The following is a 20,125-nucleotide window of genomic DNA, read 5'->3' on the forward strand; positions in this document are numbered from 1 at the left end:
TGCAATATGCATCAGGTTTACAGCAAGGATGCGCTTGGCCATGCATGGCTGTCTTAGCTGATGAAGGCCATGCTTGGCCGAAACGCGTCATACTGCACTACAATAAAAGAGCATAATGAATTGGTGAGTGCCGGGTTTTCTCTACATTTTCCTGCTTTACCTTTAGAACCTCTGATGGATAGGTCCGATATTAACCTATTAAACCTTACTACCCTTCTATTTCAGGTCAGAAGCAGACATGAACCGACTGCCAAGGGTGAAACCTCTATTCCCTCCTGTTATTTCTCATATATACATTGAAGTTTATGGACGTTCTGGCAGTTTTGACTTTAATGGTGGCTTGAAAGTCCTGTAACACCTATTATTATCTGAATAATAAAATCCAGCACGTATAGTAGCATTTAGCACTGCTTTCCTCCATCAGAATGTGAAGTGTATTGTAATTATTGTTCTTTTGTGTTTCGATCTCACAGTTCAATGACATTTTGTGTGCTTTTAAACAGCAATAAAGCTGCAGCGTAATTCCATCTTTTCATAATATACAATAGGTGGTAAGTGCTTGTCCCCGTACTGCTCTGCTCACGCCTCCATTGGGCACTCTGCTTAGAGTCAAATTTAACAATGGACCTCATAAGGCAAAGGTGCCCAAATGGCTCGGTGGTATCCCTCATATGACAGATTTGTTGTTGCATGATGTGACCTCTATTGAGATGTTGTGCCAGACGCTTTCTTGTCACAAATGTGGGTCTTATTGTGGTGTCCTACCACAGATGTTGCTATTGGTTACAACCATCGTAAAAGCCTGTACTTATTGTGAGTAAGTGGTGATGAAGTAGTGGTAGAGTTTCGCCACTAGATGTCGCTATTACAGATGTATGTACACAGATGCTGCACGGCTGAAGTATGGAAAGGCACTGACGTCACAACATCTCAGGGTCCGGCTACATCTCGGCCAACCACCACAGGAGTGGCGTCACACCTCACCATCTAGCAAGTGACTGTCCGTTCCTCTGCCGTAGCACCGCGGGGATTCACTACATTGTCATGTGGATACCTCATTAATGGGGTACCACAAAGAAAAAAATATATAAACAAACTGGTATCAGTAAGTTATACAGATTTGTAAATGGCTTCTATTTAAAAATCTCAAGTCTTCCAGTACTTCTCAGTTGCTGTATGTCCTGCAGGAAGTGGTGTATTCTTTCCAGTCTGACACAGTATTCTCTGCTGCCACCTCTGTCCATGTCAGGAACAGTCCAGAGCTGCAGACCTTTCCTGGCTCCTGATACGGACAGAGGTGGCAGCAGAGATTACTGTGTCAGAGTGGAAAGAATATACCACTTCCTGCAGGACATACAGCGGTTGATAAGTAATGGAAGACTTGAGTTTTTTTCTTATATATAAGCAATTTAGAAATCTAACGTTTTGACACCAGTCTGCGGAGTACCCCTTTGTGCTTTTAATGTTATGTCTGATATTTGTATAAAGTGATTATGAGGGATTATGGGAGTTTTCCCGGTGTCCTCTCAAGTCATATACCCAAGCCCCCCAACATGTTTTGACAGCAAACTAGCAACTTCAGGGGTACAGGGGCTATGAGACTGCCAAAGACGGGGAAGGACAATGTCAGTCTCATAGGGTTAGAATGGTATGGTAGTGTCCTTCGCTCTATTCTAACAGGAGCACTAAGTTTGACATTCTCATAATCAGTTGGCTTTCCAGCATTATGGTAGTCGATAACAGTTCTAACAATACAAAAACATGTAGAAATATATATTCTTCTATGTATCTTTACCTTTGTGATTGCAGTAAACACCTTTTCCAGAATGGCATTGTGCTGGGCCTTCTGTGGTCCGCTGACTTGAATTTTAAGAGTCAAAGCACATGGTTTTGCTATAAACCTAGGATAAAAAAATAAATAAAATTTGTGTTTTTATAAAGATTTTAACATATTGGGGGAGTTTTATCAAACTGGTGTAAAGTGAAACTGGCTCAGTTGCCCCTAGCAACCAATCAGATCCCACCTTTCATTCCTCACAGATTCTGATCTGACTGGTTGCTAGGGGCAACTGAGCCAGTTCTACTTTACACCAGTTTGATAAATCTCCCCCATTTAGCTTAGATATATTAGACTATAACTTAAATGACAGAACTGACAGAAAATGGTATAAACCTGGATAAGTCCAGGACTGTTCAGTAACTATACTACACAACGCTGATTCATCTGATATCCAGCCTTCTAAGAAACATTTACTTTATTCTCTGTATTTCTCTGGTAATTGCCGATTGTTTAAGTACTTATGGTTTACAAATGTACGACGCATGAAATGAGTCTACTCATGTTCTACAGATATAGAATATGAGGTTTTCTGCCATAGTCTAATAAAAAAGTGAGAACATATTTCTGTTTATTTTCTGCTGCATAGTGTTCCTCATTGTTTATACTGATGAGTGGCTCAGTGTAGGTGGGGTATTCATTCTGGTAGTATGACTCATCATGTTACAATAGCATATAAATGTAAACAATTATTAGCAGTGGCACAACATGTGTGACAGTAGGGGTTAAGCAGTGACAATGATCAGCTTCATCCAGCTTCCTATCAGCTTCATCCAGCTTCCCATCAGCTTCATCCAGCTTCCTATCACAAAATGTACCCCCTAGAGGACCTGCACTTATATGGTGAATTTTGCATTCAGGGCTCCATAGACTTTAATCCCCATCACAGAAGCACAGTCCGTAATTGCGGCCTCGTCCACGGCTGTGTAGACAAGGCCTAAAACATCACCATCATAAGAAAATAAGAAATATATGCAGTATCCCAGTACAGATTCAGCTTACAGAAATATATTGGGTGGGTACTAACACTAACACTAGTGAAACTTATAAGAGCATGCGAAACAGGTCCATTCACTAACACAGCCACATATGCTTTGCATTGCAAAACATCCAACAAGAAGAACATGCAACAAGTGTGTGTATACAGCCTTCCTAACCCAGCTTCCCTCCTAGCTAGAGTTCGGGGAATCAGTTAGTTTTTGCCAGCCCTTCAGGCTGAGTACATATCAGTTGGTTTACAGTTTTGTGTAGGGAGTGCACCGCTCATGCGCTCTCCTCCATAGTTACTCCGAAACCTTATCCTGAACCACATGGAGCTTACTTCTGGACTCCAGTGAGGAACCTAATCTGTTTAGTTAATTCCTCAGTCCAATCTATAGGGATATTAAAATAATACCCGTTATAAAGGAGTATTGTCAGAGGTATAGAGGGGGATTTGTACAAGGTCCTCTTTACTTTCCCGAAACCTGCTGGGACTCCAGGCCAGGTCTAGGACATTGTGGCTGTCACATCACATTTTTCATAAATTCTGCAGCTCATATTTCATGACTACTTATTGCTACATAAATTTACCCAATAGGAGCCAACCAGTGAACAACCCTTTACTGGAGTGGTTAAGGACTGTACACACATCACCACAAGCCTAGGGAAGTGAATACATGTCCTAGAATACCCCATGCGCATCTCAATGCAGTTCTGCTAGAAAAAGTTACCTCCTCACACATATTCTTGCAATACTTTGCACAAGAGACCATGTTTTTCAATTGTTGTGAAAAAAAAAAATAAAAAAAAAAATCCCTTGCCAAGCTTTATCAATAAAGAACTGTTATGTTAACCTATGTGTTGTCACATTATTGCATGACTAACATTTTGGGCACCCCGATTTCTATCCACTAGAGACATAAGGTGTACCCCTACCACTAGCGGTGCACCCCCCTGTGTGCCAGATCTGGATTGTTTCAGTCCAACAAGCCAAGTCGACCCGGCACTACTACTAGATCCCTGAGTGAATCGCTACTCAGGTGAGACACGTAACTGCACTCGTCTGAGTGGTGGTCTGTTATACAGCAGCAAAGTCCAATATACATCCAAAACAGATAAAGAAACAGGCACTCACCCGTCAACGTGGGATCTTCTTCTTTGTTTCTAAAAACGTAACAATAAAAAAACCTGCTGTCACACATTGACGGGTGAGTGCCTGTTTCTTTATCTGTTTTAGATCTGCATTGTTTGCCAGGGATCCTTCTCTTACCAAGTGATAACCATAAACCGCCATCATGTCATGTTGAAGGAGACCTGTCACCCCCCGTGCCGGGACAGAGCCTTGACCAATCAGGTGAGCGAGCCGGGAGAAGCGCGAGTTTAGCGTGTTCACTCATGGCTCTGTGTCACATGACCTGGACAACTCTCAATGCAAGTCTATGAGGCCGTCTGTGTCTCATAGACACAGAGTGCAAGGGAGGATTGCATGGTAGCGCCCGTTCTACTGATCAGACTCTGAATGATAAAAACTTTTGATGTCCCTAGGACATGGCAGAACTTTTTATTATTGACATTGGCCGGAGTGAGAAACCAGTGCAAAAATTCCATATGTAAGTTGTGTATTGGACAGTACTGGTGTTACTCTGATAAACTGATACCCCGCTGCATCATTCCAAAAGACAAAATTTAGCTTTCCCTACACTGACTCACTCGACTCTGCTACATGCAATAGAACAATAGAACATTGTCTCCCACGAGTATAATTGTGCCTCTGCCTTTTCTGGAACACTGATCCTACAAATGACAAAATCATATTTCAGAACCTAAATGTATGTATAAATGTTTGTGAGAAAGCTGAAGCCGTTCTGTGCAGCTGCTCAACTTCACAGCCCAAACCTTTAATTAAGTCAGATTAAAGCGGCGGTCTGTTCTGGGCTCCGGCTTTTGGTTTTCTCCTGAGAAACAGAACAGCGGGAATAATTCTCCCTTCCTGTCCTATCCGGTACAATAACTGCGGCTTACACTGGTTCGTCTCTGCAATTTGTTGTATTTACAGGGTGAGTGAGAGATCCCTTAGAACAGTGTTCTCCTTATAATAAGTGTATTTCGGGTCTTAAATATCACTATAATGTCGTTCCTAAAATCACAATAATTGACTAGAAAAAATGACCCTACTTTTGAGATTCTTACTTTAAAGGGGTACTCCAGTGAAAATCTTTTTCTTTCAGATCAACTGGTGTCAGAATATTATACAGATTTGTAATTTACTTCTATTTAAAAATCTTCATTTCTCCAGTACTTATCAGCTGCTGTATGTCCTGCAGGAAGTGGTGTATTCTTTCCAGTCTGACACAGTGCTCTCTGCTGCCACCTCTGTCCATGTCAAGAACTGTCCAGAGCAGTAGCAAATCCCCATGGAAAACCTCTCAGATTGCACTACTCTTAGCAATGTCATTATATTATATTATATTCATTCTAAAGCCTTGGCTTGGTGAGGCAAACAGGCATTTAGCATGTGTGCCCAGGGACTGCGAACGGTTTGTCGCTGGGCATAGTTAGCAGAGTGCAGTGCAGGGATGGTTCCCATTATCTATTACACCCCTCTCCTTGTTCCCCCTCTGCTGGTAGAATAATGGTTGATCCGGGACAACCCTTTTACACACATGACTATAGCCGTCCAATAGTAGCAGGGGTGGAATGCTTAATATACCCTCCTGTGTCTTACCTCTTCCTCTTGATGATCCGGTAGCAAGCAGGACACATCCCCTTGCTGTCCCTCCCTCCCTCCCATTTAAAAAATTGCAAAAAGAAAAAAAAAAAATTGGAGTTTTTGATGTGGCATTTTAAGGTGCAATTGCTATATGGTTCCATGTGGTCACATCTTTGTTAATGTTGTTTTCTTTAAGTCACAGCAGGCGGTTCCGAGGTTAAAGGTTGTGATAAAGCGAGCCTGGAAGTTCGATGTGCCCGCTGGGAGTCCCACATGAGCCCTTTTTTTTTTGTGTGTCACTAATTGTACTGTGCAATGACAGGCTGAATTTTTGCATTTGGTACACTGCGAAACCAGAAAAAAATTCAAAGTGTGGTGAAATAAAAAAAAAAAAAAACGCATTTCTTTTATTTGGGGGGAATGTGTTTTTACGCCATTCGCCCTGGGGTAAAACTGACTTGTTGTATATGTTCCTCAAGTCGTTACGATTACAACAATATATAACATGTATAACTTATATTGTATCTGATGGCCGGTAAAAAATTCAGACCATTGTCAACAAATATACGTCATATATTCTTATATACTTAAAACCGCTCCATTCCCATACTTATAGCACTTTTATCCTTTGGTCTATGGGGCTGTGCGAGGTGTCATTTTTTGCGCCATGATGTGTTCTTTCTATCGGTACCTTGACTGCGCATATACGACTTTTTGATCACTTTTTATTACATTTTTTCTGGATTTGATGCAACCAAAAATGAGCAATTTTGCACTTTGGGATTTTTTTGCGCTGACGCCGTTTACCGTGCGAGATCAGGAATGTGATTAATTAATAGTTTGGGCGATTACGCACGCAGAGATACCAAACATGTTTATTTATTTACTTTTATTTAAAACCTGGGAAAAGGGGGGTGATTCAGACTTTTATTAGGATAGGGGGCTTTTTACTAATGACAACACTTTTTTTTTTTTTTTACACATATACTAGAAGCCCCCCTGGGGTTAGGGTTATTCCCCCTGGGGTTAGGGTTATTCCCCCTGGGGTTAGGGTTATTCCCCCTGGGGGACTTCTAGTATATATACTTTGATCTCTCATTGAGATCTTTGCTGTATAGATATACAGCAAATATCAATGAGATCGGCACTCGTTTGCTTTCGGCTGCTGCAGCCGGAAACAAACGAGTGCCGAGCCGGGGACGGCGCCATCTTGGAGCGGTCCCCAGCCGGCTTCAGTAACGGAGATAACTCCTCTGGGACAACGTCCCGGAGGAGCGATCTCCGCCACTAGACACCAGGGAAATGCTGTATTTGGTAATCAGATGCAGCTGTCATGTTTGACAGCTGCATCTGATTACTGTATTAGCGGGCACGGCGATCGGACCGTGCCCGCTAATACCGGCGGTCCCGGGCTACAAGCAGCACCCGGGACCGCCGCGGTTCAGAGCGGGGTCGCCGCGCAGCCCCACTCTGAACGCTCGCACCCGCGCGAGGATGTACAGTTACGTCCTCGTGCGGGAAAGAGTTAATGTCCTGTACAGTGTAGTGCTGTTCTGTACTGTACTGTAGTGATTATACTGAGCACTTATCAGTGTAATAAATGAGTATTGTAGGTAATTATTGGTGGCTGCTGGAACCAATTAATCACATTTACATTATTTCCTATGGGAAGACACTGCTCGGTTTTCAAACTGCCTTTCAATTAAGTTCGAGAACCGAGGTACCACTGTACATCAGAAACAGCAGCTAGATACCTTAACTTGGAGTGCTAGACTTTAACAACGCTCAGGCAGGGGATTCTGGAGCTGGTTTAAATAGGTGCAGGTGGTACAGCACATAACAGTGCAGGATTCACACATAATTATGGAATTGTGGTCAGTATTTCGGCCAGTATTGCAGCTTGCACCAGAACTAAGCAAGTGCTGTTGCACAGGGGGCTGTTGCACTAGTTCCTCACCAAAGCAAGCTCAGGTAACTGTAGCTAGAGTAGGACTGAGGACCACCAATCCTGGGACATTATATTGGTACATACACAACAGTGGTAATTGTGGGCCGTACAGGTTTGTATATGTGATGATAGTCTTGTGTTCTCCCCAGGGCATACCTGAAGACAGTGCCTCTTGATACCATCCTCTTGGTTCTTTGGTGGGTCAGTCCGAGCCTGCACACAGGGCTTTAGCAAACCCTGGGTAGGCCTTAACAACTATTTACCGTCTCCTCCTGCTTGTTCTCTGGAACACTCACCTTACTTACTTCCTACTCCTAATCTTCCTTCCTACTCAGCTAATTAGCCTCTTAAAGTTTCAATAGATTTTTGGCTAAAAAACACTGAAAGTTCTAAATACTAATTAACTCACTTGGTTCTGCTAGATAGGAAACAACCAGATCTAAACTGAATGTGTGTGTGTGGGTGTAGAAAGCTGGGTTAACTCTGCACCAACCATGTGCAATAGCAGAAGAGAAATACAGTGGAAAATACAGTCATACTGATCTGTATGAAAGAAGATGTCAAATAAAAAGGTAGTAGATGTGTGATTTGTGAATTACTTATATTTAAAAATCTCAAGTCTTCCCATACTGATCAGCTGCTGTATGTCCTGCAGGAAGTGCTGTATTCTTTCCAGTCTGACAGTGCTCTCTGCTGCCACTTCTATCCAAGACAGGAACTGTCCAGAGCAGCAGCAAATCCCCATAGAAAACCTCTCCTGCTCTGGACAGTTCCTGTCATGGACAGAGGTGGCAACAAAGAGCACTGTGTCAGACTGGAAAAAGTACACCACTTCCTGCAGGACACACAGCAGCTGATAAGTAGTGGAAGATTTTTAAACAGAAGTAAATCAAAAATCTATATACCACTTTACAAGAGAAAAGATGAGGGCACTCACCAGATTCATGATCTCTTCTTTATTTAAGTGTGCATTAAAAACTTACGGACATCCTGGGCCACATTGTAGACGCCAAGCACTAACGAAGCAGGGTGATTACAGCTGTTTCGCGCGCATGCGCGCTTCTACTGATCAGTAGAAGCGCGCATGCGCGTGAAACAGCTGTAATCAATGTAATACAATGTGGCCCAGGATGTCCATAAGTTTTTAATGCACGCTTAAATAAAGAAGAGATCACAAATCTGGTGAGTGCCCTCATCTTTTCTCTTGTGAAGTGGAATTGCATGCTTTATACATACCTTTCTGAGTGAGCACCAACCAGTGATCCCTGATAAAAGTTACACTAAGTCTAGCAGCTCCTAGCAACATAAAAGCTTCCAGGCCATAACCAGCAGTAGTGCCGGTAACTGTGTACTCTCCTTGGAAGCAAAAATCTATATAACTTTCTGAAACCAGTTGATTGGCAAGAAAATTATTTTTGCCGGAGTACCCCTTTAATGGATGGGGATTGTCTTCATTTTAATACGTGCCCCCTGCTCTATTGTCTACAAAAGACATAACTGTAGCTATATACAGCAGCTGTGACAGCTATACTTTTTGTATGATTTTTATTTCACCTTTTACATACAGTAGGGCAATTTGTATTTTAGACTGAGCAGAGGAGTGACTCTCTAAGAACTATGTGAGGGTTTGCTGTAGAGAACACACAGTTACAGCTGTTTATATTTATAACTTTTCGCAAAAAAAAACTTTGGAAGAACTTGTACAGTTTACAGCGGCGGCTGAGAAGTAATTGTCTCTTCCATTTATCATTTCACAGTAGGAGCCTTATGCAGAACGTGCTCAGGAAGAACCGTCCACAGAGACAGGAAGCTCTTAGAAACACCGGAATTATTTGTATTTACCGAGTACTGTGCAATGTGCCTCCCGCTCCCTGATGAATTTACATCATGGCACCTAGAAGTAAAGGCTGACAGATCTCCTAACGGGTCTTTATACTGATACTGGTTCCATTTCCAAAGTAGAGGCTGACTGCATACTGTGTATACATTAAACTCAATGATAAAATAGTATACAATGAGCTCATAAGTGCCCTCTAGTGGAGTCTGCTGGTAGCCAGAATTTTATCTTGTGTTCTATATTTATGTAGGACATTGAGGACTGAGTCATGTTTAACATCCTCTTATTCTGACAGTAATTACTTTTTTGTTCTTTTTTTCTTAGCTTATTGAGGCCTTGTTTTAAAAAAATGTAGGCATTATTTTCATATAAAAAAAATTATTAACAATTATCCATGTTTGTGCCTAGTGCAAACTTGCAAAAAGCACCCTCTACCTATGTGGTACACTTTGTGCACCATATAGGCAGGACGGGGGCACAGCAAGGTGCCTGGGGAGGAGTGTCCTTCCGGTGCGCAAAATTTTGCCAAAATTTGGCTAAAAAAAAACAGGCTACAAATTAGCTGCAAAGTGGTGTACATTTTTAACCTGTTGGGCAGCAGCCTCCGCTACGTCGGAAGAGGCTTGTACCTCTTGATAAATTCAGCGTAAGTAAAACACACATGAATTAATGGGCCCCTTAATTTATATGAATTTTTAGTATAGGGAAATGTATAAAAAAGCTATTCCGCCAGTATTTTTTTCATTTTATATAATATTCATTGTTAAAATTAATAGTTTTCACGGCACAAGTGTTAGGATTCTCGCACCTGTTTTATATGTTCTTGAAACTGGAAATAAATAATATTGGTGTTTTTTTTGTTTGTTTTTTGCATTGTAACATATTTGTTCTTTGTTTACTTTCTTTCTTGTATTTATTTATTTACAATTTTTAGACCCTTTATGAGATTTTTATTATATTTTAGTGTAACATATGGTCTGAATGTGTATTTGATACTACATTACTGCCATGTTAAACGCATAGGAATTTGTTAGGCATTACATGAAGAATGCCCTAAGAGACACTCTGACTAGACGGCCCTTGGGAGCTGTGTAAAGCCTTGGGCTGTCTTGATTACCGAAACAGTCTGGCAATTGCATTGACAGTGCTGACAAGGACATGACCAAGGGAGCCACCTTCCATTTGTCTGCACCATGATATGCATTGCAATGATTGCAATGCTTATATAGGTAAACAGCCTCTGCAGTCAAGCAAACTGCAGTAAAATATGTCACATAGTTGCATGAAAGTGATATCGGTTTGGCATCCTGGATTAGCATAATCCATTGTTTTACATTGACAAGGCAGGACTGCGGGGGTGGGGGGTGTAGGGTTAGTTTGGCGTTGGGGATGCATGCTACATACTGGAAGGAGCCTGTGTAGGGATTGCCAGGCAATGCATCACGGACAGCATATGGATGGTGCATCTGTAGGTCATCCATTTTAAAGGGGGTACTTTTTCTTTCAAATCAAATCTTATCAGCTGCTGTATGTCCTGCAGGAAGGAAGGAAGTGTATTCTTTCCAGTTTGACACTGTGCTCTCTGCTTACACTTGTGTCCAGGGGTGTAGCCAAGATTCACGGGGCCCCATAGCAAAAATTTGTAAGGGGCCCCCTCACCTACGCACAACACAAAGCACTGTGCATATATATACAGTATATACACACACTTTACTGCTGGTGCACTGATAACCCCTGACCTCTGCACGGAGCTCTGCAGATTTTACTTTCCTATTTGCAGCTGGAGAACAGAGGTCAGTGGTTATCAGTGCAGTGAAGCAGAGATCTCTGTCTTCTGCTTGTTAACCCTTTTTTGTGTTGCAGCATGTAAGTAAACATTGGGTCACTTACACACACGCTCTTACCTTCTCCCCCGGGCCCCCCTCCTGCACGGGCCCCATAGCAACTGCCTACCCTGCCTCTATGGTAGCTACGCCACTACTTGTGTCCATGTCAAAAACTGTCCGGAACAGTAGCAAATCCCGAGAGATAAGCACCATGTCAGACTGGAAAGAATATACCACTTCCTGCAGGACATACAGTGGCTGATACATAATGGAAGACTGGATAATTTCAAATAAAAGTAATTTACAAATCTGTATAACTTTCTGACATCAGTTTAATATAGTTTAGTATAATTTTTCGCCAGAGTTTCCCTTTAAAACAGACCCATTGACTTCTATAGGACTTCTATCCATGACTGTATAAGTGCAGGTCCTATTTTCTTTCTGCCACCGATTAGCGGCCACATATGGATGCATTTTACAAATGTATGTGTGGATGACCCGAAAAAAAATCCACAGTTCCTTTTTCTGGCTATGTTCACACAACATATATTTTCTATTATTACGTCCGTTGTTGCAAATTGCAACACTGGACGTGATTAATAGAAAATATACATTGCATTGAAGAGGAATCCCAGCTGGAGTGTATACACTGACGGGGACATTTACGAAGCGTACGCCAGAGGCTTAAGCCAGGGAGAAGGTGCAGATTCGCCCCTTCTCCCTGGCATACACCTCTCGTACGCCCCGCTCGTCTGATGGGTGGGCTGGGGGAGCTAATGGGGCCTAATATAAGTCTTCATAAATCCCCCCCAATGGTATACACTCCGGCCGAGATTCCAACTGCCTGCACGAAAAACTGACATGTCATTTTTGGTGCGGCCGTTATTTATTGAGAATTGGCCACACAAAACTGTATGTTCACACAATGGAGAGTGCTATGGTGAATTGGGATGCGGATGCACATGAATGCGCCGGCATCCCAATTGAACAGTAATGAAGTTCATCTGTCTGGTAATGATCTTCCGGGATGGTCTTCACTGACACCGGAAGTGTCACAGAACGGACAGTGTCTTACAGTGCGTAAACCCGGCCTTAGTCTGTAAACCAGGATCCTAATTTATAGATTTAAAATACTGTTGTGTGGATGAGGCTTTTTTGTGTTTTTTCCATGACTAATCACAGCTGTCCTTCAATAACTGATCAGGCACAACCTCTAAGATCACCATCATATACATGTACATTAAAATGGCCATTCACTGATCAGCTGTTCAGCATAGCCATGACATTTGCACTACCCAGTGAAAAGGCTCTGAGCTGCAATAACCAGGAGTGGCCACTACGCAGTGAATGGAGCAGTTACCTCTGACCCCACACACTGTATAGCAGTGATTTTCAACCTTTTTTGAGCCGCGGCACACTTTTTATACTTAAAAAATCCCGGGGCACACCACCAACCAAAATGGCACTAAAACAGTACATATTATACATATAGTTAATAATATAGATTCTAAATGTATTTATACTCACTCAGTGTGAAACCTGGGCCTGTTTTCTTCTCCCCCCTGTGCTTCTCCCCCCCTGTGCTTCTCTCCACCATACTTCTACCCCCTACTTCTCTCCTGTGCTTCTCTCCACCATACTTCTCCCCCTTGCTTCTCTCCTGTGTGTCACGGCCGCGGCGGCGTCCCGCGCTCCGGGCCGCCGCCGCGACCGCCTCCTGCCCCATGCAGCAGGCGGTGTCCATAGTCAGGGACCCGGCGCTGCTGTTACTTCGGCCCCGGGGGGCGCCTCACCTCTCCACGTTCCTGTCTGTCGCCGTGCCGGCCGGCGCGCGCGTCCCCGCCTCCTAGGGCGCGCGCGCGCCGGCTGTCTCAGATTTAAAGGGGCAGTGCGTCCCTAATTGGTTAGTTGCACCAATCACTCCCCTATAAATCCCAGCATGCCCTGTCCCTTGTGTTGGAGCCTCTACATGCTTCCCATAGCGTTTGGCCCAGCTCCCTGTTGTTCCTGATTCCTGTCCGCTACCTGGTCCCTAGTCCTTGTTCCTGATTCCTGTCCGCTACCTGGTCCCCACTCCTTGTTCCTGGTTCCTGCTTCCCCGTTACTCTTTAGTTCCCGTGTTCTGCCTGTCACGTGCGGTCTCACCTACAGACCATTGCCAGTACCATCTCCTACCTACTGCTCCTGCCACGCCTCGCCTGCCGTCACCAGCAACCAAGCCAGGGGTAGCGACCTGGGGGTCGCCTGCCGCAGCAAGTCCATCCCGCCTTGCGGCGGGCTCTGGTGAAAACCAGCGGCCCCTTAGACTCCGCTCCCTGGTGAGGTTAGTGCCATCGCTGGTGACGGTCCAGTGGATCCACTACTCCAGGCGTAACACTGTGCTTCTCTCCACCATACTTCTCCCCCCTGCTTCTCCTGTGCTTCTCCCCCATGCTTCTCTCCCCCATGCTTCTCTCCCCCGTGCTTCTCTCCTGTGCTTCTCTCCACCATACTTCTCTCCACCAAACTTCTCTCCCCCCTGCTTCTCTCCCCTGTTTCTCCCCCATCCCCAGGTTTCTCTCCCCCATTGTTTTCTCCTTTTTCACAGGGGCACCATAGTTTGGGGAACTTTCCCCGCGGCACACCCGACCATGTGTCGCGGCACACTAGTGTGCCACGGCACACTGGTTGAAAATCACTGCTGTATAGTGCAGGGTGGTGCTGGGTATCATGAATAGGCCATCAATCTTCTTCACCTGGAGAAACCCTTTAACCCTCAGATAACTAACCAGCATATATGGTCAACAAGTAGAGATTCTCTATGTATTACTGCTTTAATATATCAATAGATAAAATTTCCATCACTAGCATACATAATAGATGGCTAATACTATGCATAACTCTGGCTCCGATATCAGGAATGGCGAAAATACAGCAAATTGTTTCTAAGAATAGAAAAATCAGAGGTAGATGCTGGAATCTGGCACAAGACAACAACTCCGAGGAGCACTTGGCAGCGAGTGGCAGAAAAAATATGTCACCTACTGTTCTGCTCATATTGATCATCTAAATTAGACTTGGCATACGTGTAATGGAATGCGGCCCACCTGCACATATATATAGGTATAGAGCCCTATCCAAATTATATGGGAGGGTACGGTCATACAGGACCTCTGCGGATCAGCAGCATAATCCACACCTGCAGATCTTTACATAGGTTGATTTTTTTTCTTTTCTAAATTTAAATTCTCACAATTATTATTCATTGTGAATTTACATGCGAGTGATGTACAGATTTATTGAACAGTGGACCTGTCTTGGGTGACATTTAAAGGGGTACCCCAGCAAAAATGTTTTTCTTTTAAATCAACTGGTGTCAGAAAGTGCCAGAGATTTGTGATTTACTTCTATTAAAAAAATCTTACGTTTTTCAGTACTTATCAGCTGCTGTATGTCCTGCAGGAAGTGGTGTTTTCTTTCCAGTCTGGAGTGTAGGAGAGATTTTCTATGGAGATTTGCTACTACTCTGGACAGTCCCTGACATGGACAGAGATGGCAGCAGAGAGCACTGTGTCAGACTGGAAAGAATACACCACTTCCTGCAGGACATACAGCAGCAAATCTCTGGCACTCTGACACTAGTTGATTTTAAAGATTTTTTTTCCAATGGAGTACCCATCTAAAATTTGCCCAACTGTTCAGAAACACAGACGCCCAGCATTTGACTCCTTGCTGCTGGAGAAGTTGGATTGCGCCCTAGAAACATGGATACAGCTTATGGCATGTTTTCCTGACAGCCCTAGGGTGGCATCCAACTTCTCCAGCCACTGGCAGTCAAATGCTGGCCATTCGAGTTAGCAGAACATTGCCGAACCCGGACAGTTTGACAACTTCGCTCAACACTTTTTATTATTGACACCGAAGTGATAAACGGACACAAAATATACAGCAGCACAGTGTCAATGCTAAGACTTATGTGAACAATGGGGGAGATTTATCAAACATGGTGCAAAGTGAAACTTGCTCAGTTGCCCCTAGCAACCAATCAGATTCCACCTTTCATTCCTCACAGACTCTTTGGAAAATGAAAGGTGGAATCTGATTGGTTGCTAGGGGCAACTGAGCCAGTTTCACTTTACACCATGTTTGATAAATCTCCCCCTATGTCTGAAATTGAATAATTACAATGTAAAATAATTCATATATTCAATGTTCTTGTGTGTTTTGGCATTTGCTGTGCGCCTCTGTGATTTGGTGTGTTTGCATGTGTCTTCCAACCATGACAGCGCACACCTGTCCATATATTTCATTTTGCCTCCAGATGCTAATTATTATTTTATTTTTTGCATCATGCCAAGCCTGTCCTTGTGCTATATGTTTGGCCAGTATACAGTACGCTACTTATTTTCTCAGCTGTAAGTGGTGGAATATGCGAATGCAGTCACACGCTCTAAACCCTGTAGGGACTACTTTATATGGTGAAGGACTTGTTGACTGTGAATACGGGGTTATCTCACAAACTATACTCTACATTATCCATACGCTTAGCATTAAGAATAGTTTGGGTCAGAGGGAGTTAGCTCTAGGCCAACCCCATTCCATAGTTAGGGTACTTTCACACTACAGAATCTTCACAGAAATTTCAAGCGGATTCTGCTGGATGGCCTCCACTTAAAGTTCCGCCAATTTCATAGACTCAATAAAATTTGCCGGCAGATTCCGTCGCCCGCTCAAAGAATTGGGTGGATGGCGGAGACCACCGGCAAATATCATTGAGTCTATGGAACAGGTGAAACTTCCTCCCTATTCCTCAAATGAATGCAGGAAGGCAGAGAAGAATGAAAAGACAATGGGGGAGATTTATCAAACATGATGTAAAGGGAAACTGGCTCAGTTGCCCCTAGCAACCAATCAGATTCCACCTTTCATTTTCCAAAGAATCTGTGAGGAATAAAAAGTGGAATCTGATTGGTTGCTAGGGGCAACTGAGCCAGTTTAACTTTACACCATGTTTGATAAATCTCTCCCACTTTGGAGACTTTGGAGATAAGCTGTACAAGGCCTCATAGTTACATATAAGAATTTTTCAGGGCTTCAGGCTGGGCCTAGTGTTGCATGACTTCCAGGTCACGAAAAATAGATGATCAGTAAATTGGCACCGTGGAACCAGGGAAACAGGCAACGAGCATCCCTACCTCTGAAACAAACCAAAGCAGTAGATCCTAGTAGGACACTCAGACCCTAACTACCCTAACTAACTATTACAGAAATATAAGGGCCATATTACAAAGCCCAATCACTTTAGTAAACGAGCACTGATCTACTAGATCAGCGCTTATTTACTAAGCCTATTACACAGCTCAGTTATTGTGCAGCAATTGTGTCCCTTGCTGCACGGACATTGTTAGCGATGTCCGTGCAGCCCTTGCTGTATATGGTAAAAAAAAACTGCGTACTATAACTCTCCATGCTCCCCAGTGTTTTCCTGGGTTCTCCATGCTTCCTGCAGGCACCAGTCCAACTTCAGAGCGGTTTCTGAAGTGACAGGCTGCTCAGCCCATCACTGACCGCTGCGGTCCCGTCCCTCCAGTGATTGGCAGAGCGGCTTGTCACTTTAGAGAGTGGCTCTGAAGTTGTTCCAGCAGCTAAAGGAAGCTCAGAGAACCCAGGAAGACACTGGGGAGGATGGAGAGGCAACGTACACACTTTCTGGACTGAAAGAGGTGATCAGCCGATGATCATTGTCATTGGCTGATTGTTATCTATATCACACGAAGCGATAATCGGCCTAAAGTCAAGAAGCATGAGACAGAGAAAAGGAGCAAGAGCCCTTTTACCTGATTATCATACCAAATATCATTGTATCATTTGAATTTAAGCGTTAATCTTTCCGTGTATATGTAGGCTGGGATAAAAGGGATTATCCAATCTTTTTCAGATCAACTGATATCAGAAAGTTATATGAATTTGTAATTTACTTCTATTAAAAAATCTCAAGTCTTCCCATACTTATTAGCTGCTGTATGTCTTACAGGAAATGTTTTATTTTTAGTCTGACACAGTGCTCTCTGCTCACATCTCTGGCTGAGACAGGAACTCTGTCTTGGTTTTATATGAATCCCCATAGAAAACCACTCCTGCATGACATTTAGTAGCTAATAAGTAGTTAATAAAAGTAATGTCAGGCACAAGACAAGACAGTGAGCCCTGACGCTGAACCCACCAACTGTCCCTACCTACTTGCCTCAAACAGCCCTAGGTGGCCGCGGACAACCACGAAGGCGGTCCCTGCACTAGTAAAGGTGCACACAGAACAAGACAGACAATCAAACACAATAAAGAATAGTCAACAGTCCAGGTCACAACAATCAGGCAGCAAAAGTACAAAATCAGGATCCAATAGGCAAAGTCAAAGTCCAGGCAATATGGTCAGGCGCAGGCAGCAAGCAAGGGAGGCCAAAGATACAAAGCAGCGATCAGGAGAAGCAGAGAACAGAAGACACAAGCAGGCAGAGACAAAGTCAATGACCAGCAATGAGTCCACAGACTGGGGTTAGTTATATAGGAGGCCAGGGTTCTGATCCAGAACGTAATTGGGCCATCCCCCTGATCTCCAAGCACAGACAGCTGAGAACAAAACAGATCCACTGGCAGGAAAACCTGTCAGTCACAGCAGAACCAAAACAAAGATTAACCATGAAATGGCCACACAGAATTCAGCAGGTGCAGTCGGGTGTGTCCACCAAACCAAGTGAGCAGATAAACCAGTGTTCAGACACTGCAAAACAAAACACAGAAATAGAATACGAGAAGTTCAGCACCTTCTCGGCCACACAGCAGGAGCTGAAGGGCGCATCACGCTCCGCAAAGATACCATCCTGACAAGTAAATTACAATACTATATAACTTTCTGACACCAATTGATTTGAAATAAAAAGATTTTTGCTGGACAACCCCTTTAAACGACTATTGAAAATTTGTTTGTCTGTTGTTGATCGTATCTTTTGAGCTGACCATGAATTTATTTTTTAATCATTCACTAATTGTGAACAAATCTTTCGGTGTATATGCACATTGTTCATATATCATATATCATATAACACTATAACAATCTTACGCATCATAATGCTTCTGTGTAATAGGGCCCTAAGACAAAAACTACAAGTTACAGGCACCCCGGTGTACACTGACACTTTACAGTTAAATCCTTGCTCCTCTCACATTTGCTACTGCTGTTAAGAATTGTGTCTCCGTCCTTTGAAAGAGTTAACTAATTAAGTAAAGAGTATTAGGGTATGTTCACACTGAGTAAAACAGGTGGAATCCCATTTGCCTCAGTGTCACAAAGTGTCTCTATGGGATATTCAGTCCGGATGCTCCGCTGCAGAATTCTGCCCGTGTGAATGGGCCCTTAAAATGTAACTATCATTTTTTTTTTAAATTCTGACATGTCATAGTGACAGGTTAGAGGTTTGCATTGGCCAGAGTCCAGATGCTGAGACCCCCGCTGATCACTAGAATGAAGGGGCAGGTGTGCTCAGCAGTGTGCACTCTGTTCCTTCTTCTCTGCTATAAACTTGTAATACGAGCGATCTCCGTTATAATGGGAGCCTATGGAACTTCTAGTAGACAGAATTGCCAGAATATCCCTAGGCTTCCCATTATAATTCTGTAGACTGCTCGTATTAGCAGTTACAGCAGAGTTGAAAGGGGCAGGGCGCAGGCACGTAGCTAGGATTCACGGGGCCCCATAGCAAACATTTTTAAAGTGCCCTCCTCCCCTACGCACAACAAAAAGCACTGCATGTGTGTGTGTGTGTGTATATATATAGGCTAGGTTCACACTATGTAACTGTGCGGCTGTATTTTTTATGCGGCTGTAAATGTGCGGATGAAACTACGGCCGTGGGAAAAAATAGACATGCGGCTCAAAACATACGGTCATTTACTTGGAAATCTGGTTCAACTAAAAATAACAAATAAAATCTTTAGAAAGTGATGCAAACACCTCTGGATGCATCTGGGAAAGCAGGGAAACAGTTTACATGAATTGCTATTACCGGGGTTTGCGATCCTCTGCAGTATGCCGATGCCGATGTCTCTCATGGTTAATATATTAAAATAATAAAACACATTTTCGTTGTAATAAAGTCCCTTTCGTTGTTCAATAATTAAATTTAAACTAATCCATCATTTTGCAATTAAATATACTGTTAAAATAAATATATATATAAATAAATGTGTATTTATATATATAATTTTTTTTTACAGTATATTTAATTGCACAATGATGGATTCGTTAGAATTAAATTATTGAATAACGAAACTGAATTTATTTCAACGAAAATGTGTTTTATTAATTAAATATTAATTAGTACAGGAAGCTCCATAAGCCGTTAATTCATATTGCCGGCAAAAGAGCTTTCTGTACTAATCATCACTTTACTTTAATGAAAACATCAAATGTTTCTTCTAATTATGTTATCACAATAGCATTATTAGAAGAAACATTTTGAATTATATGTTCGCTCAGCTGATTGGCTGATCGGCTCAGCGCACATATAAAGAGCCGGTCCGCAGCACAGTGACTTCATTGTGCTGCGGACCAGCGAAGAGACAACATTAGGGTGAGTATACAGCTCTCCCCACCCCCTCCCCAGCACTGCACCCCTCCCAGCAAGGAAGGGGGGTCACTTAACCCCTTCCTTGCTGGGATGGGTGCAGTCTGACATCAGTCTGGCCCCCAAGGGGTTAAAGGGGATGCAATACATCCTCCCTTAACCCCTTGGGGGCCAGACTGTAAGCAGCGATCTGTAAAGATGCTGCATACTGTAAGGAGCACAACACCGCTCACAATGATGGGTGTTGTGCTCCTGTTTGTGTGTTTCTCCCTTTTTGTTTTTCAGATATCGGTATCCTGGGGATTACGTCGGATTCCATGGACTACGTCGATGACCAGCGTTTTTTTGTTGTTTTTTTTTTTTTATAAAATGGTCAATGAGGGGTG

The 20,125-nt window shown here is 43.1% G+C and overlaps 1 protein-coding gene across 1 annotated transcript in view; it reads right to left on the minus strand.

Moving 5' to 3' along the window:
* Positions 1 to 20,125, minus strand: part of CERS6 (ceramide synthase 6) — a 180,675-nt gene that overhangs the window by 110,156 nt on the left and 50,394 nt on the right. Inside the window, exon 2 of the mRNA XM_069982865.1 lies at positions 1,796 to 1,901. Within this exon, the coding sequence (XP_069838966.1) occupies positions 1,796 to 1,901 (106 nt within the window). The remainder of the gene's footprint in view (positions 1 to 1,795; positions 1,902 to 20,125) is intronic.

This window comes from Dendropsophus ebraccatus, chromosome 9 (assembly GCF_027789765.1).
Source record: "Dendropsophus ebraccatus isolate aDenEbr1 chromosome 9, aDenEbr1.pat, whole genome shotgun sequence".
Lineage (NCBI taxonomy): Eukaryota > Metazoa > Chordata > Amphibia > Anura > Hylidae > Dendropsophus > Dendropsophus ebraccatus.